Here is an 18,484-nt window from a genome sequence, read left to right as displayed (position 1 = left end):
TTGCAGCGCCCTCATGTGTCTCTATGATTTAGAGGTTTCGAAGGCCGCAGACTTGCTTTTTTGTCACAGCCCGATAAAATTCCCAGTGGCAATTTTTGTACTGACCTCACAGTCTCAAACTAATCTGAAAAACACAACCATTGGACTAGCCAGCATGCACTAGATATGGATGGGAGCTACAATTCCTGTCGCCTGTGTGATTCTTCATTTCCATATAATTCTGCCTTCATTCTGAAGTATGCGATATAAAAGGCACGCGGGAATGGTGCTCAAAATGCACTTGGATGTTTGATGGTAAGCCTGTGAAATCAGCCAGTCTTTTAAAGGTATAAATGTTGCTAATGTAATTAACACCACCCAGGTATTCATGCTCTTTCCATTTTGAAACACGAATTACTTATTCACGATGAATAGACCGTAACTAGATGCAGATCTAATAATAAAACTCACAGCTACAATAGTGAACAGGGTGCTTACTATGTGCTAGGCACCTGAGTTAAGTGTTTTACATACATTAAAGTTCACCGGTCCTCACAGGGACTCTAAAGGTAGGAACTCTTGTCAGCCCTGTTTTAAAAATGAGGACTTGAAGGGGCAGGAGGTTCTTCCCAAAGTCATACAACTCTGAAGGGCTGAGGTAGGCTACAGAGGGGATGCTCTTGACCATTATGCAAATCCCATTGCAACAAACAGAAAAGAAAATGTCTCATTAGCAAACAACTCAAGCCTGTGTGGACGGCGAACATATTTAACCTGGTAACCTGACTCACTGAAATTCCGGTACCATATGTCTAAGATCTCTGGAAGCTCCTGGTGTTGGCTATAGCAGGATATGGGGGGAAACGGCCATTCCCCACACTTTCCTCTTGCTCCAAGGAAGGCCAGTGAGTCACGTAGAGCCTCGACATGCTGAGCAAGACATTGACACACTCTCGCTTTGTTTCTTACTCTCTTGATGAAGTGGAGTAAGATCCTTGACTGCGAGAAAGTCAGTTGTGAGGTCAGAACTCACGTTATTTGGACGAGGTTAATCCTTTGCATCTACGGAACGATTCTTATGAGATGCTATTGTCACATATGCAGCACAAGTTTCTTTTTAACCTCTGACCTCACTGGTTACGTTTCTCCCAAGGCAAAGGAGAGAACCGGTGCCCAGAAAGAATAAATGTTTGCTTATGGTGCTTACAAGGATACGACTGAAAGTGAAGGAAAAGACTGTGGACTTTCCTGTGTCAATAAACAATCCCCAGGCCAGCCCTCAAGCACAGGGCCTGGGCGGGGCTGCACGGTCGTCCCTGTGAAGCGCCCCCACCATTCATGATGGGAGGGTGGGTAACCTTGGCAATGCCAGTGAGGAGATACCTCGCTTCATCCCTTCTTCTTTCATCTGCTTAGAAGGTGCTGGGCCAAACTCCTCTTCCATGGGCCTGAACATCCGTTTGACAAGGACACTGCTGCTAGAAAAGATGGGCAGAAATTGTTAAGTAGAGCATGCAGGGGGCCAAAAGAAAGGTTCACGTGTGCGTTTCTGGGGCTATCTTTTTCTTTGGCTTATACCATCCTTAGTTTTCCACAACTGGATCCACTCAGCAACCTCCCTCCTCCCCCTACAGGTCCCAGGTCATCCCTGTCTGGGGCAGAACACACGTGCCCATGTCTTTGGGGCATGGACCAAACATATACTCCTCATTGCTGAATATGGACCCAAGATGAGACCTCTGGGTTTCAGCCACTCCATCCCGCACCTAACCTCCTTCCTGCTCAAAAGATCGGGGCTGGGGTGGGGAGAGCAGGAGTGAGCCCTGGGGTCTCTGTGGTCTCCAAGTTATCAACCCCTCCCATCTAGCTGGGGCCTGAGTGTCCTGCACTTTCTTGCCAGCCCCTGAGGGCACGAGGGGGGGGGCCCTATGGAGATGGTATGGGCTCGCCTGGCTGGCTGTCAGTTCTGAGGCTGCCCCGACTTTCTGCTCATCTATGGCTCTGTCTGGCTGAAGTAGATGGGACCGCAGTGGTGGAAGTTCTCGAGAGACCCAGACCTTGGCTGCCCAGCCGTTTCCTCCCGTGGATCCCCTCCCTCCGCTCCCTGGATCCCATATGGTGCTGGGTCCCCACATGTCCCCACCGGAGCCATGCTGGTGGTTCTGCATTTCCTCCCAAAGTTCCTGACCATTCTGGCCTCTTTAAGGAAAGGGAGAGCTTTAGAAGGACAGACTGTCATTGAAGAGAAGTCAGTGATGCTGGGTACTGCGGGCTGCAGGTGTGTGCCAAATGCATATGCTGAAACCCCACTCTCCAGTAAGGTGACATTCAGGGGTGGGGTCATTCTTTAATAAGTTCTTTCTTTAATAAGAAAGAACTGCCATGTGAAGACACAGCGGGAAGAGGGCCATCTGCAAGCCAGAAGAGGGTTCTCACCAGACACCAACCATACAGGCACCTGATCTCAGACTTCTAGCCTCCAGAACACATTTCTGTTGCTTAAACCACCCGGTTTATGGTATTTTGTAATAGCAGCCTGAACGGGCTCAGACACGGAGAAAATGCTCCTGAATGGAGTCTTGGTATTCTTCCAGCCCTCAAGGGAGTAGACAGACATTGAGAAATTTCTACTGTCTCTGGAGATGCCTGGAACCAGGCACATGAAGCAATGCCAGACAGGCAGTTCAGTAGAATTGTTAAGAAGTGAACTCTGGATCCAGACTACTTTGGTTTAAACCCCTGCTTTACAATTTACTAGCTATGGGAATATGGACAAGTTCCTCAACTGCCCTGAGTCTCAGATTCCTTGTCTTTAAAAGGAGGCTGTTGAAAGAATTAAATAAATTCGACATACAGAGAGCACAAATAAGGTTGCCTGCTATAAGTGCTACTTGTTAGAGATGATGAGGACAATGATGATTAAAGGCGGAGAGATGAGAGAGAGAGAGAGAGAGAGAGAAAGAGAGAGAGAGAGAGAGAGAAGAATAAATATGGCAGAGACCTTGAAAGACGTCCAAGTTTCCATGTACCATCAGAGAACAAATAGTCCACTTTGGTCCAAGTTAAGGACCCATGTTGGAAAAGCTTCCTGCACGGCAGGTTGACATTATATCAATACCAAACTTCCAAGATAATACAAACCCCTGCTTCAAAGGCAACTCCCCATTGGCATTGCTGTCATTAAGAAGCTATTTATGGTTCTCAAGTCAAGCCAGTGGTGGGGTCCAGAGGTACAAAGTGGTACAAAAGTATGGACATCTCAGTAAGTATTTCTATTAACTCTAATAGTTTAAATTATTAAACCAACAATACTTTAATTTATCATCGTATACTCTAAGTGTTCCAAAAAGGCCTATCAATTTTTTTAAATAACTTCATATTTTACAAAGTACTTTTCATCTTGTTGGTCAGTTAGGTCTCATGAACCCTGTGTAAGCCAGCCAGGGCAAGGTGTAATCTTATCCCTATTTTAGTGAATAAGTACAGGGCAATGCAGCTAATAAGTAAAACAGACTGTTTAGAGAATGTGGCTTTGAGGGACAACCTCATGATAAAGGTGCTCAGAATCTGAGGTGATGATGAGTGAGGGCATGAGAAATCCATATTAAGAGTCAGCATTCTCTTTTATTCCCTAGTAAGCCAAATGGCGAACACAGCTAGAGGGAAAACTCAAACTCAAGTCCCAGTTCGTGCCAGTAATAAACTGTTAGGGCACTGTTTCTTCTGTCTTCACCTCACTCTGTTATCATAAAAGCAGGTCATGTTATTCCATTGTCTTGGAAATGGAGTGACCGTGACCTTGAGAACAGATGATTAAAAATCTATTCACACAGCTCCAGTCTGGTGATATTTAGTAACAGGTACAGAGCCTGAAATATCACCAGACATGCTCTCCTGCTGTGTGAGGGTTCCTAAACCAGTGATTTTCTTTTTCTCACCAAGCAAGATCTATTTATGTTTCTCCAGTTCTGCTGACTTTTGATAGCACCCAATTCTGAGCCATGACAAACTCTGCCATTAAAATAACATCTTGGATAAACCACATGTCTCTTGGGAGGGCAAAAAAAAAATGCTTTTTCACACTTTTGAATCAATAAACCCAGCAGGAGTCAATCAGTTTGTGTGGTCTGGATTCAAATGTTTCATTTATTTTCAAAGGCAAGAAAAGAGGGCCAGATATGACAGACTCACTTAATAGGCGAAAAGACACAAATTCCAGGTCTCCTAATGCCTTGTCCAATTACACTGTATTGTACCACTGCAGTACCAGAGAAGGACCAGAGAAACAGAAGAAGGTGCTTCCCCTGACATCAACCTCTATTTCGCTGGCAAATGTGTGGCTGTGAGTGACCCCAGGTTTAGCAGTCCATGAAGCCATTGCCTTGTGGGGTCAATCTCAGGGAAAGAAAGTCGCTGAGGTACACACAAACTGCTAAGTCTCATCAGAAAAAATTTGGGAAGGTGTTCAGCTCTGAGGCCCGGGTCTCTGGCCACACCTGCCAAGCTGAGGTGCACTAGCCATTTGCCCCCAGTGAGGAGGCAGCAAAATAAAGCAGAAATGAGTTGCAGCCACCATGGAGACACAGTTTGTCTATTTCACAACTCTGCTTATGGTCTATGTGTGCTAATTACCATGTCTGCCTCAAATGAATTGAGCTTCCTCCCCTCAGAAAATGTAGCCTCAGAAAAGAGGAGGCCCTCTTATGTTCAAGTCCTTACAAGGTCTCCTACAGTATGGAGTAGGATCTCAATTGATTTCAATAACACATGACTTGTTGGGTAATCATCCCAAAATGACTTTAATCAATACTAGTTTGGGGCAGTGATAGAATTCATCTGACCGAATTAGCAAAACACAAACAAAACCCACATCTAGATTTCGTAATGATTACTGGAGTTACAAGCTCAAAAATGCAAGGAATAACCAGGTCAGTAGACCCCCCCGAAGGATTATTTGAAGAGGAAATACAGATATTCCTGTTTCGGACAAGATGTTGTAGCTTGTGGCAAGCCAGTGTTCTAGCCAAGAACAATGTGAAACTGTATAAAATTTAAAAAACAAACAGAAGACCTCTTGAAGGTATTGGAGACTGCTGATGGGGCAGCCAGCGAGCGCTTCAGGAGCAGAAATCTCAGGGAAGAGAACACAAAGAAGGTGAGCTGGTGATCAGTGAGCCACTGTTCCCTCAGAGCTAGTTCTCAACTGGGAGCAGAGGGTGATAATCCTAGCAGAGGCACATACGCAGGGACAAAGGCACATACGCACAGCTTTTGGCAATCTTATGAAGTTAGAGAAACAGAAATTGGTATTTGGTGCTGCAAAGATATCTAAGGCTTATGGGAAAACTTCCAGAGAGTAGGGAAGCACAGAGAAGTGAGCCAGACAATGCAGTATTCCTTCCAAGGCATGTGCCAAGTCGCTAAACTGCACAGGACAGGAGACTAGAAAATTAAGCAGAGAGCTCTTGAAAATCATAGAGGATGTTTGGGTAGTCTCCCCACGCTAGAGAGGCAAAAATTGGATTCCAGACCCCGCCAAGAAGGAAGGCCCATAAAAAATTTCCTCAGAACTACAGTCTGGGGGTTAGGATAAATTAGAGGTAGTCTGAGGCTAATACAAACTGCAATCCAGCTTAGTGTCAGTTCTGCCCTGACTGGGGTATAATGTTCTGCATTCACAGAGGCTGCACACCAGAGGACAGGGAAAACCTTCACAAGAGAAAAACATGGTCATCCAGATCTTCCATAATTTTTACATATATTGTTCATCATTCAACTAATGCTTATCAAATATACTAATAAAAAGGACCGAGGGAAAAAAAGACAATAGAAATATGCCCACAGAAAACACACTTCTAGCATATTATTATTTGAGTTACCAGATTTGAACATTAAAATAATTGTAATTATTGTGCCCATGAAAATAAATGATAAGACATACAGAGCTGGAATCTACTAAAACAAATAAACCAATTGAGTGGAAATCCTAGAACTAAAAAGGACAATAACTGAAATTAAGAACTCAGTAGATGAATTTAACAGAGTTGAAAGTTAGGTCAATAGAAAATATCCAGGCTGATGCTTGGTGAGCAAAGAAGACAGAGGTTTGAGAAAAGCACATAAAAAGCATAGGGACACAATAAAAAGTTCTAATACCCATTTATGATCTCAAAGGCGTGGAGAGAGGGAACACACAAGAAACACTATTTGAAGAGAGAATAGCCAATAATGTTCCCAAACTGATGAAAAACATCAACCCACAGATTCAATAAGTGCTATAAAATACCAAGCAGGAAAAAAGTAGAGAAAACCTACATGTAGGAACATCTTAATGAAAATTCCAAAACACATTTTAAAGCAGCCTCCTCAAACAATAAGAAAGGGAAGGAAGGAAAAGGGGAAGGAAGGAAGGAAGGAAGGAAGAAAGGAAAGAAGGAAGGAAGGGAGGGAGGGAAGGATGGACAATTACATGTGAAATAGCAACAATAAGACAGACCTGTGACTTCTCAACAGTAATGATGGAAACCAAAACTGAAAGAAAGCAACTGACAACTTGGAATTTGGTATCTAGCAAAACTATCCTACAAAAGTGACTGTGAAAGAAAAGCACTTACAACAAGCAAACAATGAACAAACAGTATGCGAGAACTCTTTGCCAAAAGCTCAACAAGAAAAATATTAAACAGAGTTCTTCAGGCACCAGGAAAAAAAAAAAATCCCAAGGCAAAACAGAGAAATCGAGGAAGAAATGAAGAGCAGTGGCAAGGGTAAATATAGGTTAAATTTACAAAAGGAGTTTTTAGTTTAAATCTTCCAGTTTGCAAAACAGCAAAGTAGTATACAAGCATGAATAACTGGTACTAATGTAAGAAACTGATGAAAATATATTAAATATTTTTTTTAATTCCCCTTGCCTATCTGATACAGATTTGAGTACTACTGGGTGGGTTTTTAAATTCAATATCTAACATTAAAAAATTAAAATGTATCAATCAAAAAGCAGGTGGGCTCCTTACAACTACATACAGATCTGCCATTACCTTGAAATAAAAATTTTAATTAAAAACAGAATTGAAAATGGGAGGCAACACAGCAGCAGTCACTTGTGTAGCTATTTCTAATGTTATGAGAATCAATATCTATGGCTTGGGATAAAATTTCCAAGGACAATCTCACATATACAGATTTAAAAAGCGCTGTATCTCCACTTTGATGGTACTGGCAAAGAATTCCCCTGATAAACAGTGTAAGATGAGCTAAAATGTAACTTTAGTAATGAGAAAGGCACTACGTCAAAGATGAATTATAAGAATTTAAAGAGGCGCCTGTTTGGCCCAGTTGGTTAAATGTTGGCCTCTAGATCTCGGCTCAGGTCATGATCTCACGGTTCATAACAGTGAAGAGCCAGCTTGGGATTCTCTCTCTGCCCCTACCCTGTTTGTAGTCTCTTTCTCTCTCTCTCTCTCAAAATAAATAAACTCAAAAATATTTTATAAAATTTTTTTTTCAACGTTTATTTATTTTTGGGACAGAGAGAGACAGAGCATGAACGGGGGAGGGGCAGAGGGAGAGGGAGACACAGAATCGGAAACAGGCTCCAGGCTCCGAGCCATCAGCCCAGAGCCTGACGCGGGGCTCGAACTCCCGGACCGCGAGATCGTGACCTGGCTGAAGTCGGACGCCTAACCGACTGCGCCACCCAGGCGCCCCTCAAAAATATTTTAACAAAAAAATAAAAATAAAAGAATTTGAATAAAACTGTTTCATAAAATGTGACAGGTTTCTAAATTATATATTATTCTTTAAATGTAGGTTAACTAAATCAATAGAGCAAGTATCAGTAAATCATTGATGCTTCTGGAGATAGCCGTAAAAGTTTCACTATTCAAACTGGCTCCCAAACTTTAATTTATGTTTTCATTTCCTCTTTGGGACATTAAGGAAATTGTCCTCTATTTTTTTTTTAAGTTTATTTACTTATTTTGAAAGAGAGAGAGAGAGAGCGAGAGAGAGAGAGAGAGCGCATGCAAGCACATGAGTTGGGAAGGGGCAGAGATAGGAGAGGCTTTACACGGTCAGCACAGAGCCCGACGCAGGGCTCGATCTCACAAACCATGAGGTCATGACCTGAGCCGAAATCAAAAGTTGGACTCTTAACCACCTGAGCCACCCAAGAGCCCCAACTGCCCTCTGCTTGTAATCACCTTTGTATTCATGTTTTTGTGGTAAAACAAAGCCTATCATACCCTACATTTCATGATTTGCTTAGCATCCCTTATCAAAGAGAACCTTATCAAAGACAAATACTTGGAGCTCTGAGAAACTGCCCCTTTAAAAGAAGTAGTGCAGGGGTGCCTGGCTGGCTCAGTTGGTTAGGCCTCCAACTCTTGATTTTGTCTCAGGTCAGGATCCAGCCCCGCCTTGGGCTGGGAGCTGGGCTTGGAGCCTGCTTAAGATTCTCCCTCTCCCTCTGCCCCCTCCCAGCTGGTGCACATGCTCATGCTCTGCCTCTCTCTCTCTCTCTCTCTCAAAAAAATTGTATTGCAGAATTCTAGAAGAATTTCATTTTGTGCTGATGAACACAGGGTGATGACTTTTCAAATTTAATATTAAATGCACTCCCTGGTGATTGGTTAATAATCTCTAATTTCCCCAAAGGCCAAAAGGTATTGAATTTTACTCAAAGCCTTTGCTTTCATGGTAGATGACTACCAGAATTGCCTCTTTTTCTCAGCAACACTGTGACCAAGCTCATGGTTTGGTTTGGCAAGATCTAAGTACTCTCCTTCTGGCAAGAGGAATGGCAGGGCCCTCTGCTGGCGGCACTCAGCATGAAGAGTGCAGTCACTCTGGGAGCTGTCTCTCTGAGCTGGTATGGGACCAATCTACAGGGTTGCCCTGCCCAACATTTGTCTCTTGGCTTTCGTTTTCCCAAGTTTCATGAGGAGATTATACAATGGGGCTTCTTCTCTTTGAGAATGAGCGAGGAGATAAGAGAAGGTTTTGGAGAGGACTGTGGTCTGAGGATCCTAAGCAGCACCAAGGCAATGAATGGAAGATTTATGGAGGAAAATCACTTTCCTCCAGACACAGGACCACCCAAACTTGCCAAGGGTTCCTGTGCCTCAAACGCAGTGCGAAAGCTACAGAGCTGCTAGACTGAAGGGACCTCACGGCAGGAAGGAATAGGGGGCACTCCCGTGGGGACGACTGTGGACAAGAGAGTAAGGCAAGAAGGGTTTTCCAGGAACTAGAGGTCAGATGGGGATGGAGGCCGGATCCCCAAAAGTAACGGAATAGACTTTCCCACCATGCATGACATTTCATAGCAATTTACATATGATTTCAGGGGGTTTAAAGCCCTTCCCTCTTCCCCATAAGAGCCATTCATGAATCCCTGGTTAAGGGCCCGTATTCCACAGGAAATTCTTCCTGTCTGGCTTGTTCTTTCCATTCTGCTTCATCTCCCTCTTTTCCCCATTTCCCAATTAAGTTTCACTTATTGGGGGCCTGAAAAGGAACCTTAACAATAATAATAATAGCCATGAGTTTTGTTTTTTGAAAGCACCTTCCATAGGCCGGGACATTTGAGGCACTAATGCTTATAAGTCTATCAGTTAGGTATTATTATTTGCTATTTTTAGGTAAGACTCCAAACAGTTGTTCTATTAAATTACAGAGCTTGTAAAAGCCTGATTCCAATCATGGCCGACAGGCTCCTGAGCAGTGGTTCTCAAACACTGCTGAGTTTTAGAATCACCTGGGGACTTTAAAAAGGTCTCCCTACTGGGATGCCTGGGTGGCTCAGCCAGTTAAGCATCTGACTCTTGATTTCAGCTCAGGTCATGATCTCACAGTTTGTGGGATCGAGCCCTGTGTCAGGCTCTGTGCTGACAGCATGGATTCTGCTTGGGATTCTCTGTCTCTCAAACTTACAAAAAAAAAAAAAAAAAAAGGTCTCTGTACCTAAGCTGCATCCCACGCCAATTAAATAAAAATCCCCCTAATTTTCATCTCCCAAGGTGATTCCAAAGTGCAACAAGAGGCCTGCTGCTGAGAAGTGGTACCCTTGCCTATGAAACAAATCTGCACGGGGTCTGTTGCTTGCCAAACTCACACGAGAAGTCACCCCAAACCATCGTTTATCATCGGACAAGGAGGCAGGAACAGGCAGGTGTTCCTCTTTTTGTTCTGTGTAGGCCCTTGGCTGATGACTGCTTTCCATCCCACCTCATCTGCATTTTCTCTGGTTTCCCTCTTTAATCTCATTCAGGTTTACCAGCACGTCAGGCCACAGGCTCTACTGGTGAACGAGCCTGTGTCTGACCAGCACGCTGGCCTCGGAGCTGCTGGGGGAGGGGCTCTGGTGTGCCTCCTCCCGCTGGTGGCTGCGTGAATCCTGCTCTTAATCAGATGCCTTCATACTGACTGACTGTGCCCGGCAGGGAGTGTAGAAGTGGCCAGAGACAGCCCTGATGGAGGCTATGCAAGTGCCGGGGACGGTGACAGTCTTCGGGGCTCGGTGAGCTGACCCCCTCTGCCAGGTATATGAATCCAGGCTTGTCACAACGCGGGTCCCGTACCACTGCCTGCTGTGTGGCTTGGAACACGTTTCTCAATTTGAAAGTTTCAGTTTGCTCATTCTAAAGTGGAGGTAATTACAGCACCTTCCCCATGGGAATGCGGGGAGCGTTCAATGAGACAATGCATAGAAAGCACTTAGTGCGGTGCCTAGCCAACATATCCAATGAAGGTTAATTATTACTTTTGCATACACCAATAGGCAACTACCAACTCCGTATTAACGCTGAAGCTCCAAAGCCACCCGTATTGCTCAACTGACCTCTCACTGGATGTATGAGAGACACAGGCTTGGGCCTCAGGCCTCACGATTACACAATAACAAAGGGTAACTCTCACTGAGAAGCCAAGCCACACGAGTTAGAAGTGGGTCAACTGGCCACCTAAATGCTGCCAACTTGCAAGGAAGGACCCTGTAGGCTGAGGTAGACTCACAGGTGAGGTCTGCGCATGAAGCAGCACTTGGGGCTCAGACACTTGTCACTTAGGAGGCTAACTTTTCCCATGAGAAGGGAAGAATGTTAGTGCTAGATGAGACCTCGAAGATCACCTCATATGCAAAATCCTCATGCTACGGCTGAAGAAACCAAAGCCCAGAGACCAAGGAGCCAGCCCCAGGCCTCACACCGGTAAGCAACGGCCCAGGAGTAGAATGTGGGCTTCCTTAAGCTCAGAGTCACTGTTCTTTCCATGACGCCACACTGTCCCTTGTAAAATATGTGAGTAACAGATTAGAACCGATAGCGCTAATCTTTCTGTTCATTCCAGCCACGGCGAATATATTACCTATGTGCCAAGATAAAAAGAACAATCTAATTTGGTACTTAGCAAATTCAGAAGTCAGAACTTAGAGGCCAGATCCTGGATGGACAAGGTTCAGCTACTAACCAGCTGGGGAATGACCCCTTTGAGATTCTTTACCCTTTAGGCCAGAGGATGGCACACGTTTTCTGTAAAGGGCCAGGTTAGCAAACATCTGGGCTCTCCTACACGGGGCTCTGTTGTGTTGGAACGACTCAGCTCTGCTGGTGTAGCCACAAGGCGGCCACAGACAAGACATAAAGGAATTAACACGGCTGTGTTCCAATTAAACTTTATGGACACTTGAAGCTCATAGAATTTTCACGTGTCGCACAACATCATGCTCCTTTTGGATTTTCTTTCCATTTAAAAATGTTCGGAGACAATACAAAAACAGGTGGTGGGTTGATTCGGTCCTCAGACTGCAGTCTGCCCAACTCCGCTCTAGGAAACGAACACAGCAATATCTGCTCCACTTACTTCGCCTGGAAATGTTTTCTAAGTACATATATAAATTGCATAAGCATAGGGAAGCTCTGAAAAAAAATGATCTAGAGATTCCAGTTATACATGCATAATGCAAACCAAGATTTGAGTTGTATATATGTAACGTAGCATAGATACTGAAGAGGAAAATAGGGTCCGGGTCACAAGAAATCATCCCAGTATAACCTCCAACTCATGTGGTTGAGGACAGATGTTTATTTCTGAGAGCCAGTTCTAAGGAAACTATTAACAAATTCGGTGGTGTCCCCTGGAGTGGGGATGCTGAAAGGTAAAACTATGTTTGAATGAGGAGGAAAGCATGAGGCTTATCTAGAGAGAACTAGAGACAATGGGTAGAAGTCAAAAGGAGGTAGACATCAGTTCAACAGACAAAACTAACTTTCTCAGAGTGCAAGTGTCCCACGGTGTCATGAGCTATCTTACATACAGTGAGAATATTCAGGTAGAAGCTGGCTGACCACCTATCAAAACTGTGGTATACTCGGGGTGCCGGGATGGCTCGGTCGGTTAAGCATCCGACTTCGGCTCAGGTCATAATCTCACTGCTCGCGAGCTGGGGCCCCGCATCGGGCTCTGTGCTGACAGCTCAGAGCCTGGAACCTGGAGCCTGCTTTGGACACAGTCTCCTCTCTCTCTCTCTCTCTCTCCCCTCCTCCACTCAAGGTCTGTCTCTCTCTCAAAAATAATAAATATTAAAAAAAAATTTTTTTTAATGTGATATATTCTGGTACATAGCCTAGGAGAGAGGGTCAGCTAAATGACCTCGAAGGTTCCTTTTTGTCTCAAAAATTCTAGAGTCTATACAATGAGTAAATGCATAGAAAGAACCATGCAGAAACTTGATGTGCAAGACAGTTGGGAGCCTTAGGGACACCATGTAAACCCTCTCTTACCTACAATCCCATGGACAGTGACTAAGTTCTCAGCCTCCCTGGCTTCATTCACACCAGCCTCACCGTTAGCACACTAGGCCCATTTCAAGAGGTACATGTGGGGACCCCAGTACTCAGCAGGGCAGGATGTCTGCCTGGCTGCCACCTCAAGCTCACCTCGATCCTGTGTTGGGGCCAAAGATTTCAGGAACTGGATTATCAGTGAAAAGGGGGAATCAAAGAGATGTGCCACTTAGAAAAATAGCTAGTTATTCAAAGGCAGATCATAGGAAGGAGAGATAGAGAAAGGCTTAGAAGGAGAGCAGCATTTCCCAGCCTTCCTCTCAGTGCCCAGGGTCAAGCCTTTCTCAGCGCTGAGCCCATGGTTATCCAGTGCTCTAAGAGCCATTTCCACTGACATGAACGGACTTTGGGGGTAAAGTGAAAGAACGGAGTGTCTTACCCTTCTCGTTCATCATCCGTGTTGTAATACACCTGTGAAACAAAACAATAGGCTTACTGTAGGTCAGACACAAGAAATGGAAATCTATTACGTGATGCACAGAACTTTTCGTAGGCTCTTACACTCTCTTAAAGAAGACAAAAGACAAATCTGTTTAATGATGCTGTGTGTGTGTGTGTGTGTGTGTGTGTGTGTGTGTGTGTGTCCCCAAGGAAATACAGACTTAACCTCATATTCTCCCTAGGATTAATTCTTAGATTTTAAGGAAGTAAAATTAGAAATCAGATTATTATTATTATTAGCTCAAGTCATTCTGATCAGATTACCGACAGCTCTAAGCCAAATCTGGCTTTTGATATTGAAGAAATATTTTAGCAGGATCTCTGGAGCAAGGCCTGTGAGTAACCAATCCCATAGGGTCCATAGGTGAGCTGCCTACGGCTACTGCGCTCTGGCAAAGAGAGGGGAGCAAGAGAGTCCCATGCAGTGCAGCCGTAACATCACCCGGGCCTCTTCCGGCTCCCCGAAAAGGCCTGGGTTATTCTGGCATCCCGCAACCACAGCCATTTAGCGGTCAACCGTCTTCAGGCTGGGGAAAGATCATGTGCCTCTAGGAGGTGCTCCTGGCCAGAAGACCTCTGGGAACAAGTTTCTTTAGGAGGTCAGCATGGTGGCAGGCAGAATCAGATTTAAAGAACTTATGAAGCATCCATATTCTTTTATGAAACTACAGAAATCCAGAGGGGATGTGGGATGTATCTCTCGGCCCAATTATTTATAAAAATTAATTGCAGTCCTGTCTTGAGCTTTCTTTGTGTGCTTCAGGACCATTTGTGTCTGGGTGAAGAACAATACCCCCAGTTAGTATCAGACGTTTACATGTTTAACTTCAAAAGTCACTTCCGGTTCTACTGCGGTTGGTCACCGCCCCTCCCCCAGCTGCCTGGGAGAAAAGCACCTTCGCCTAGACTTCGCCTAGACTGCCGCCTTCCCTACAGACTTTCTCAAAGGCTCTTGGCAATTCCTGGGATGCTGCCACGCCCAGATTTCCTACACGACAAGGCTGGTTACCTGCAACTCTTTGGGCACGAGTCATTCTACTCATTACTTAGATTTCCACAAGGAACTTTTTCCTCTTAATTTTTTTTTTTTTTTAAAGCAGGCTCCATGCCCACCACAGAGCCCAACACGGGGCTCAAACTCACAACCCTGAGATCAAGACCAGAGCTGAGATCAAGAGTCATACGCTTAACCGCTGAGCCACTGAGTCGCCCAGGTGCCCCTCCTCTTAAAAATGTTTATGTCTATTGTTGTATATTTTGTTTCTTCTTAACAGAAACCAGCAAAGGTAAGATGTTTTCTTCCTCCCTCCCCCAAGTTTCAGTGTGGCTCTGGAGGATCTGTCACGGTGATGTTCTAGAAATGAGACTGTCTATTTAGGTGCATATAGAGTGACCCACGTAAGTGAGGGAGCCTGGGCCATGGCACTGGCCACACAACTGGACTTTTGGGAAAAAGTTCCTGATGCTGGCCTGTTGTTTTGTTTTGTTTTGTTTTGTTTTGTTTTGTTTTGTTTTGTGTTTTGTTTTTGCTAGTTTCTTTAAATGTGCCTTGTCTGTCTATATGACAGGGTCATGGACAGCTCTCTGAAAAGTTGATTGGTGACCCCAAAATGAAGCAGCCTTCTCTTAAGTGTTTTCCTGCCCTCCTGGATAGCCTCTGTGACACCGTTCCTATCACTGTCCTTGAATTGTCACTTCTCTCACGCAATGACCTTGCTGTTTCTTCCTTGTTGGCTGTAGGGCTTATCGCATGGCTTTAATTTTTAGACAGTGTTTCTCAAACTTTAGAGTGCATAAAAAATATCTGGAGCCTTTGTCATAAAGGCAAATTCCCGGAACCCTCTTCAGAGATTTTAATGCAAAAGACTTGGACTAGGGGCGCCTGGGTGGCTCGGTCGGTTAAGTGTCCGACTCTTGATTTTCACTCAGGTCATGATCTCACAGTTCGTGGGTTCAAGCCCCACATCAGGCTCTGTGCTGACAGCATGGAGCCTACTTGGAATTCTCTCTCTCTGCCTCTCCCCCATGCTACCTTTCACTCTCTCTCTCTCTCTCTAATATAAATAAATAAACATTAAAAAGAAAAAGACATGGAATGGAATTTGGGAGCCTGAATTCGTATCAAGCACTCTTGTGGTCTGGAGGAAGGCTGTTTACAAATGACAACTGGGAAGACTGTTCTTGAGGGTACGGAGGAGGAGTGAAGTGATCCTTGGGTTCGGGTGCCTTGAGGAAGGCTGATGCCTGCAAAGTGTGCGTTATCCGGAAAGATGATGCCTCTGTGTCTCACAATTTCTCCCAAGCTCCCCTTATCGCTTGTTTCTAAAGCCATTCCAGAGAAAAGCCAGTGACCATTTGGTATTTAATGTGAGGAGAGGGAGACTGAAGATCTCCGTAGTGCCTGCACATTGGGTTCATTCCCTCATACTTTTTGATAACTGTCTGATGAAGATTCCAATCCGCATGTGCATCGATGAGGTAATGGAGGAGGAGGAGGGGACACGTAGGCTGACAGTGAACATACCCACTCCCCAGTCCGTGTCCTCGGGTGACTAGGAATTGCTATGCCATAGCTGATGAGCCCTCAACATGGCTGGGGGGGTCTCTCACCGACCCTGAGAGCTGGAGGGCTGCTCACTTTCCAGCTGCACAGGGCTTTGATGTGGCTGATTTTGACAAGGCTTGTGTCTGCAGTGATTCCTGAGCGGCACACCATCACCCGCCTTCCTCCCCTACCCAAGTCCCCATTTATGGTGAAACCGGTCCATATTTTAACTGGCCACTGCTGGATCCTGTTTTGCAGGGCAAAGCCGGTCTCCACCCCCACCACGCCAACTTCTCAGGCCTTGGCACTGTCGGCTTCCCTCCTACCTCTGGATGCATCTTCCTGCTTTCTAGCTGTTCCGAGGCAAGGCAGCCTTTAAGCCCTAGCCAGCCACCGTAGGCGCTCTTGTCCTTGGGCCAAGTAAGTTGATCAACCATGGAATATTCGCGCATTGTCCCAGAGCACAGCTGACTGTGTTCCTTTGTTGCCCAAAGCTCAGGCAGGTTCCCTCACTGACCCCTTTAACTCTGACTTCGAGGCCACAGGGGAAACCTGAGGGCTCTGCAAAAGTGGCCCCAGATTGTAGAACTTAACTTCGCCAATAACTCGGGGGTGCTGAGCTGCTTTGCATCTGCTACAACAAACAAACTTTAGAGGCGACATTTCCCTTCTGATTTGGTCACAGGCTAGGAACCTAGCTCAGACACGGAGGCCCAAGTGCGGCCAGAGGGCTGACAGCCGTGAGCAGCCAGATTCGGTCTTTTCCTCTGAAGATTCATTTATACTTTTGTCTATTTCAGAGACGTGTTCCCAAGAGAACGGTCACGCTGTCAGCTTTGACACAGAGCCAAAGCCAGAATCATGACAGTAAACAGTAAGAACAATTTAACTCAATTATCCCTTCTTCTGGAAAGTGTGGATACCCAGCTTCATAAAGTCCCATGGGGCTAAGACTGTAACTGTACAAATCACCGTTGTTCTTGGGAATTAAACAAATGAATGAAATGAGGTGCTGGCGCTCATAGCTTGATAAACCTTAACATTCTTCCTTCCCCTTTGTGTCCTTGTTCTTATCAAACAAGTCAGACAAGAATGTTAAATTAGTTTTTAGTGGAATGTACTCTAAGAAAAAAACTATGAAGTATTTTGTTACCATGCTATGTCATGACCAGCAACAAAGAACCCCAGCTGTATAACTGCTTTGTCTCATACCTATAATGAAACAACGTGTGTGTTGGGGGTTGGGAGACAATAGATTCTTAAGGAGAAGTTGAGCCAATAATGATTTCTCCTTGTAGGTAAATTCCACTGAGTGTCTGAACACTCAGAACGGAAGAAAAACTTGAGTGTGTAGTATGGCCCTATTTCTCAAAACAAACCTTTCGTCAGAGGATTTTGAGTTTGAAAGAAAACTAACCCACACAAGATTCACTGAGAGCCATTTGATTTGGTGAAAGACAAACCTGCATAATGCTAGGGAAGTCCTTTTTTTTTTTTTCCACCCAATTTTAATTTACCACATAAAATAAGTAATACTAAAAATATTAAAGAAAGAAAAAAAAAATCATCCATCACTTAACCCGCCTCATCAAGTGTTGCAATTTTCTTGTTACCTTCAAGTTCAGGTACATACCTAGGATCACAGTATAGACACAAATGGGTATTCTAATTTTTTCTCGCACTGAATATTATCATAACTAGTTCTTCTGTTGCCACGTAATTTCCGTAATTATAATTTTAGTGGCCACATAATATTTCATCAACTTGAGCTACCATAATGAGTTAATTATTGGGTGTTTATGTTATCTTAATTCTAGTTCTTTAATTTCACTTGTAGATATAAGGAGAAGACGGAAATTACTTTTAAAAAGGCATGTCTACAATCTCATTTTTTCTTTTGGTGTGAAATTATCTACCTATTCGATGGGAACTGTTCATTTACTAAGGGAAGAATTGTTGATATGGTTTTATTTAATCGATAAAGTTTTCCTCTTGGGCAACCTTCTGAAGTTACAGGTGCAGTTTAACTTCCCACCATGAGGTGGAGCTCTGTTGCATCAGGCTAAACTCACAAGACCACAGGGACAGCACATAACTTTTTCTCAGATTATCAGTGTCCTTACTTTCTTCCTCTTTCACTGCTTTGTCAACACTTCACTACTATCAGCTCACTCCCTTCTTCCCCTCAGCTTCCTCTCCTGAGACATTCCTTTCCATAAAAAATCCATTTTCTTACAAAATGACTGACTTTTCATGGGAGGCATGGAGTGCAGGGGTTATTTTCAAGGTCAACACTGCCTGATGTGATTCTGCCTCAAGGCTCCACCGGCCCCGTGGATGGACGGCAGGTGGATATTAGCAGATAGGTCCTACCTGTCCTGTCCTCTGCAGGTTTGCAAAGTGAACGTCGGGTATGAAGAGGACCGGTTGCGAGTGCAGATCAGGCATTGTTTTGAAGTAGGTGATGTCGCTCTTCTTCTGTAAAGGTATTGCGGCCAACTTCCCATCAGAGGCTGGACGTGAGAGGGTTACACGTGACTAAGAACTCTTAGCTGTGAGCCCTAGTCTGAGTTCTCTGTTTTCTCGTTTGAAGCTTCCCAAAAGCCAGAGAGGTGAACACTCTTTACCATCTCCCCCTCTCCTACTGCCAAACTAACGGAAAGAGCGTGAACTT

At 44.6% G+C, this 18,484-nt stretch overlaps 1 protein-coding gene across 6 annotated transcripts in view; it reads right to left on the bottom strand.

Moving 5' to 3' along the window:
- The window catches only part of GRHL2 (grainyhead like transcription factor 2), a 172,806-nt gene that overhangs the window by 18,472 nt on the left and 135,850 nt on the right, over positions 1-18,484 (bottom strand). For 5 of the 6 annotated variants that reach the window (XM_047842321.1, XM_047842318.1, XM_047842316.1 and 2 more), the window contains exons 11-13: positions 18,184-18,323; positions 13,204-13,235; positions 1,363-1,457 (exon numbers count right to left, since the gene is read on the bottom strand). In XM_047842321.1, coding sequence (XP_047698277.1) covers positions 1,363-1,457; positions 13,204-13,235; positions 18,184-18,323 — 267 coding nt within the window. The remainder of the gene's footprint in view (positions 1-1,362; positions 1,458-13,203; positions 13,236-18,183; positions 18,324-18,484) is intronic. The other variant, XM_047842317.1, reaches the window with a different exon arrangement.

Source organism: Prionailurus viverrinus, chromosome F2, assembly GCF_022837055.1.
Source record: "Prionailurus viverrinus isolate Anna chromosome F2, UM_Priviv_1.0, whole genome shotgun sequence".
In the NCBI taxonomy this organism is placed as follows: Eukaryota; Metazoa; Chordata; class Mammalia; order Carnivora; family Felidae; genus Prionailurus; species Prionailurus viverrinus.
The sequence above is the reverse complement of the archived record's forward strand: the minus strand, read 5'-3'. Positions and strand labels throughout refer to the sequence as shown.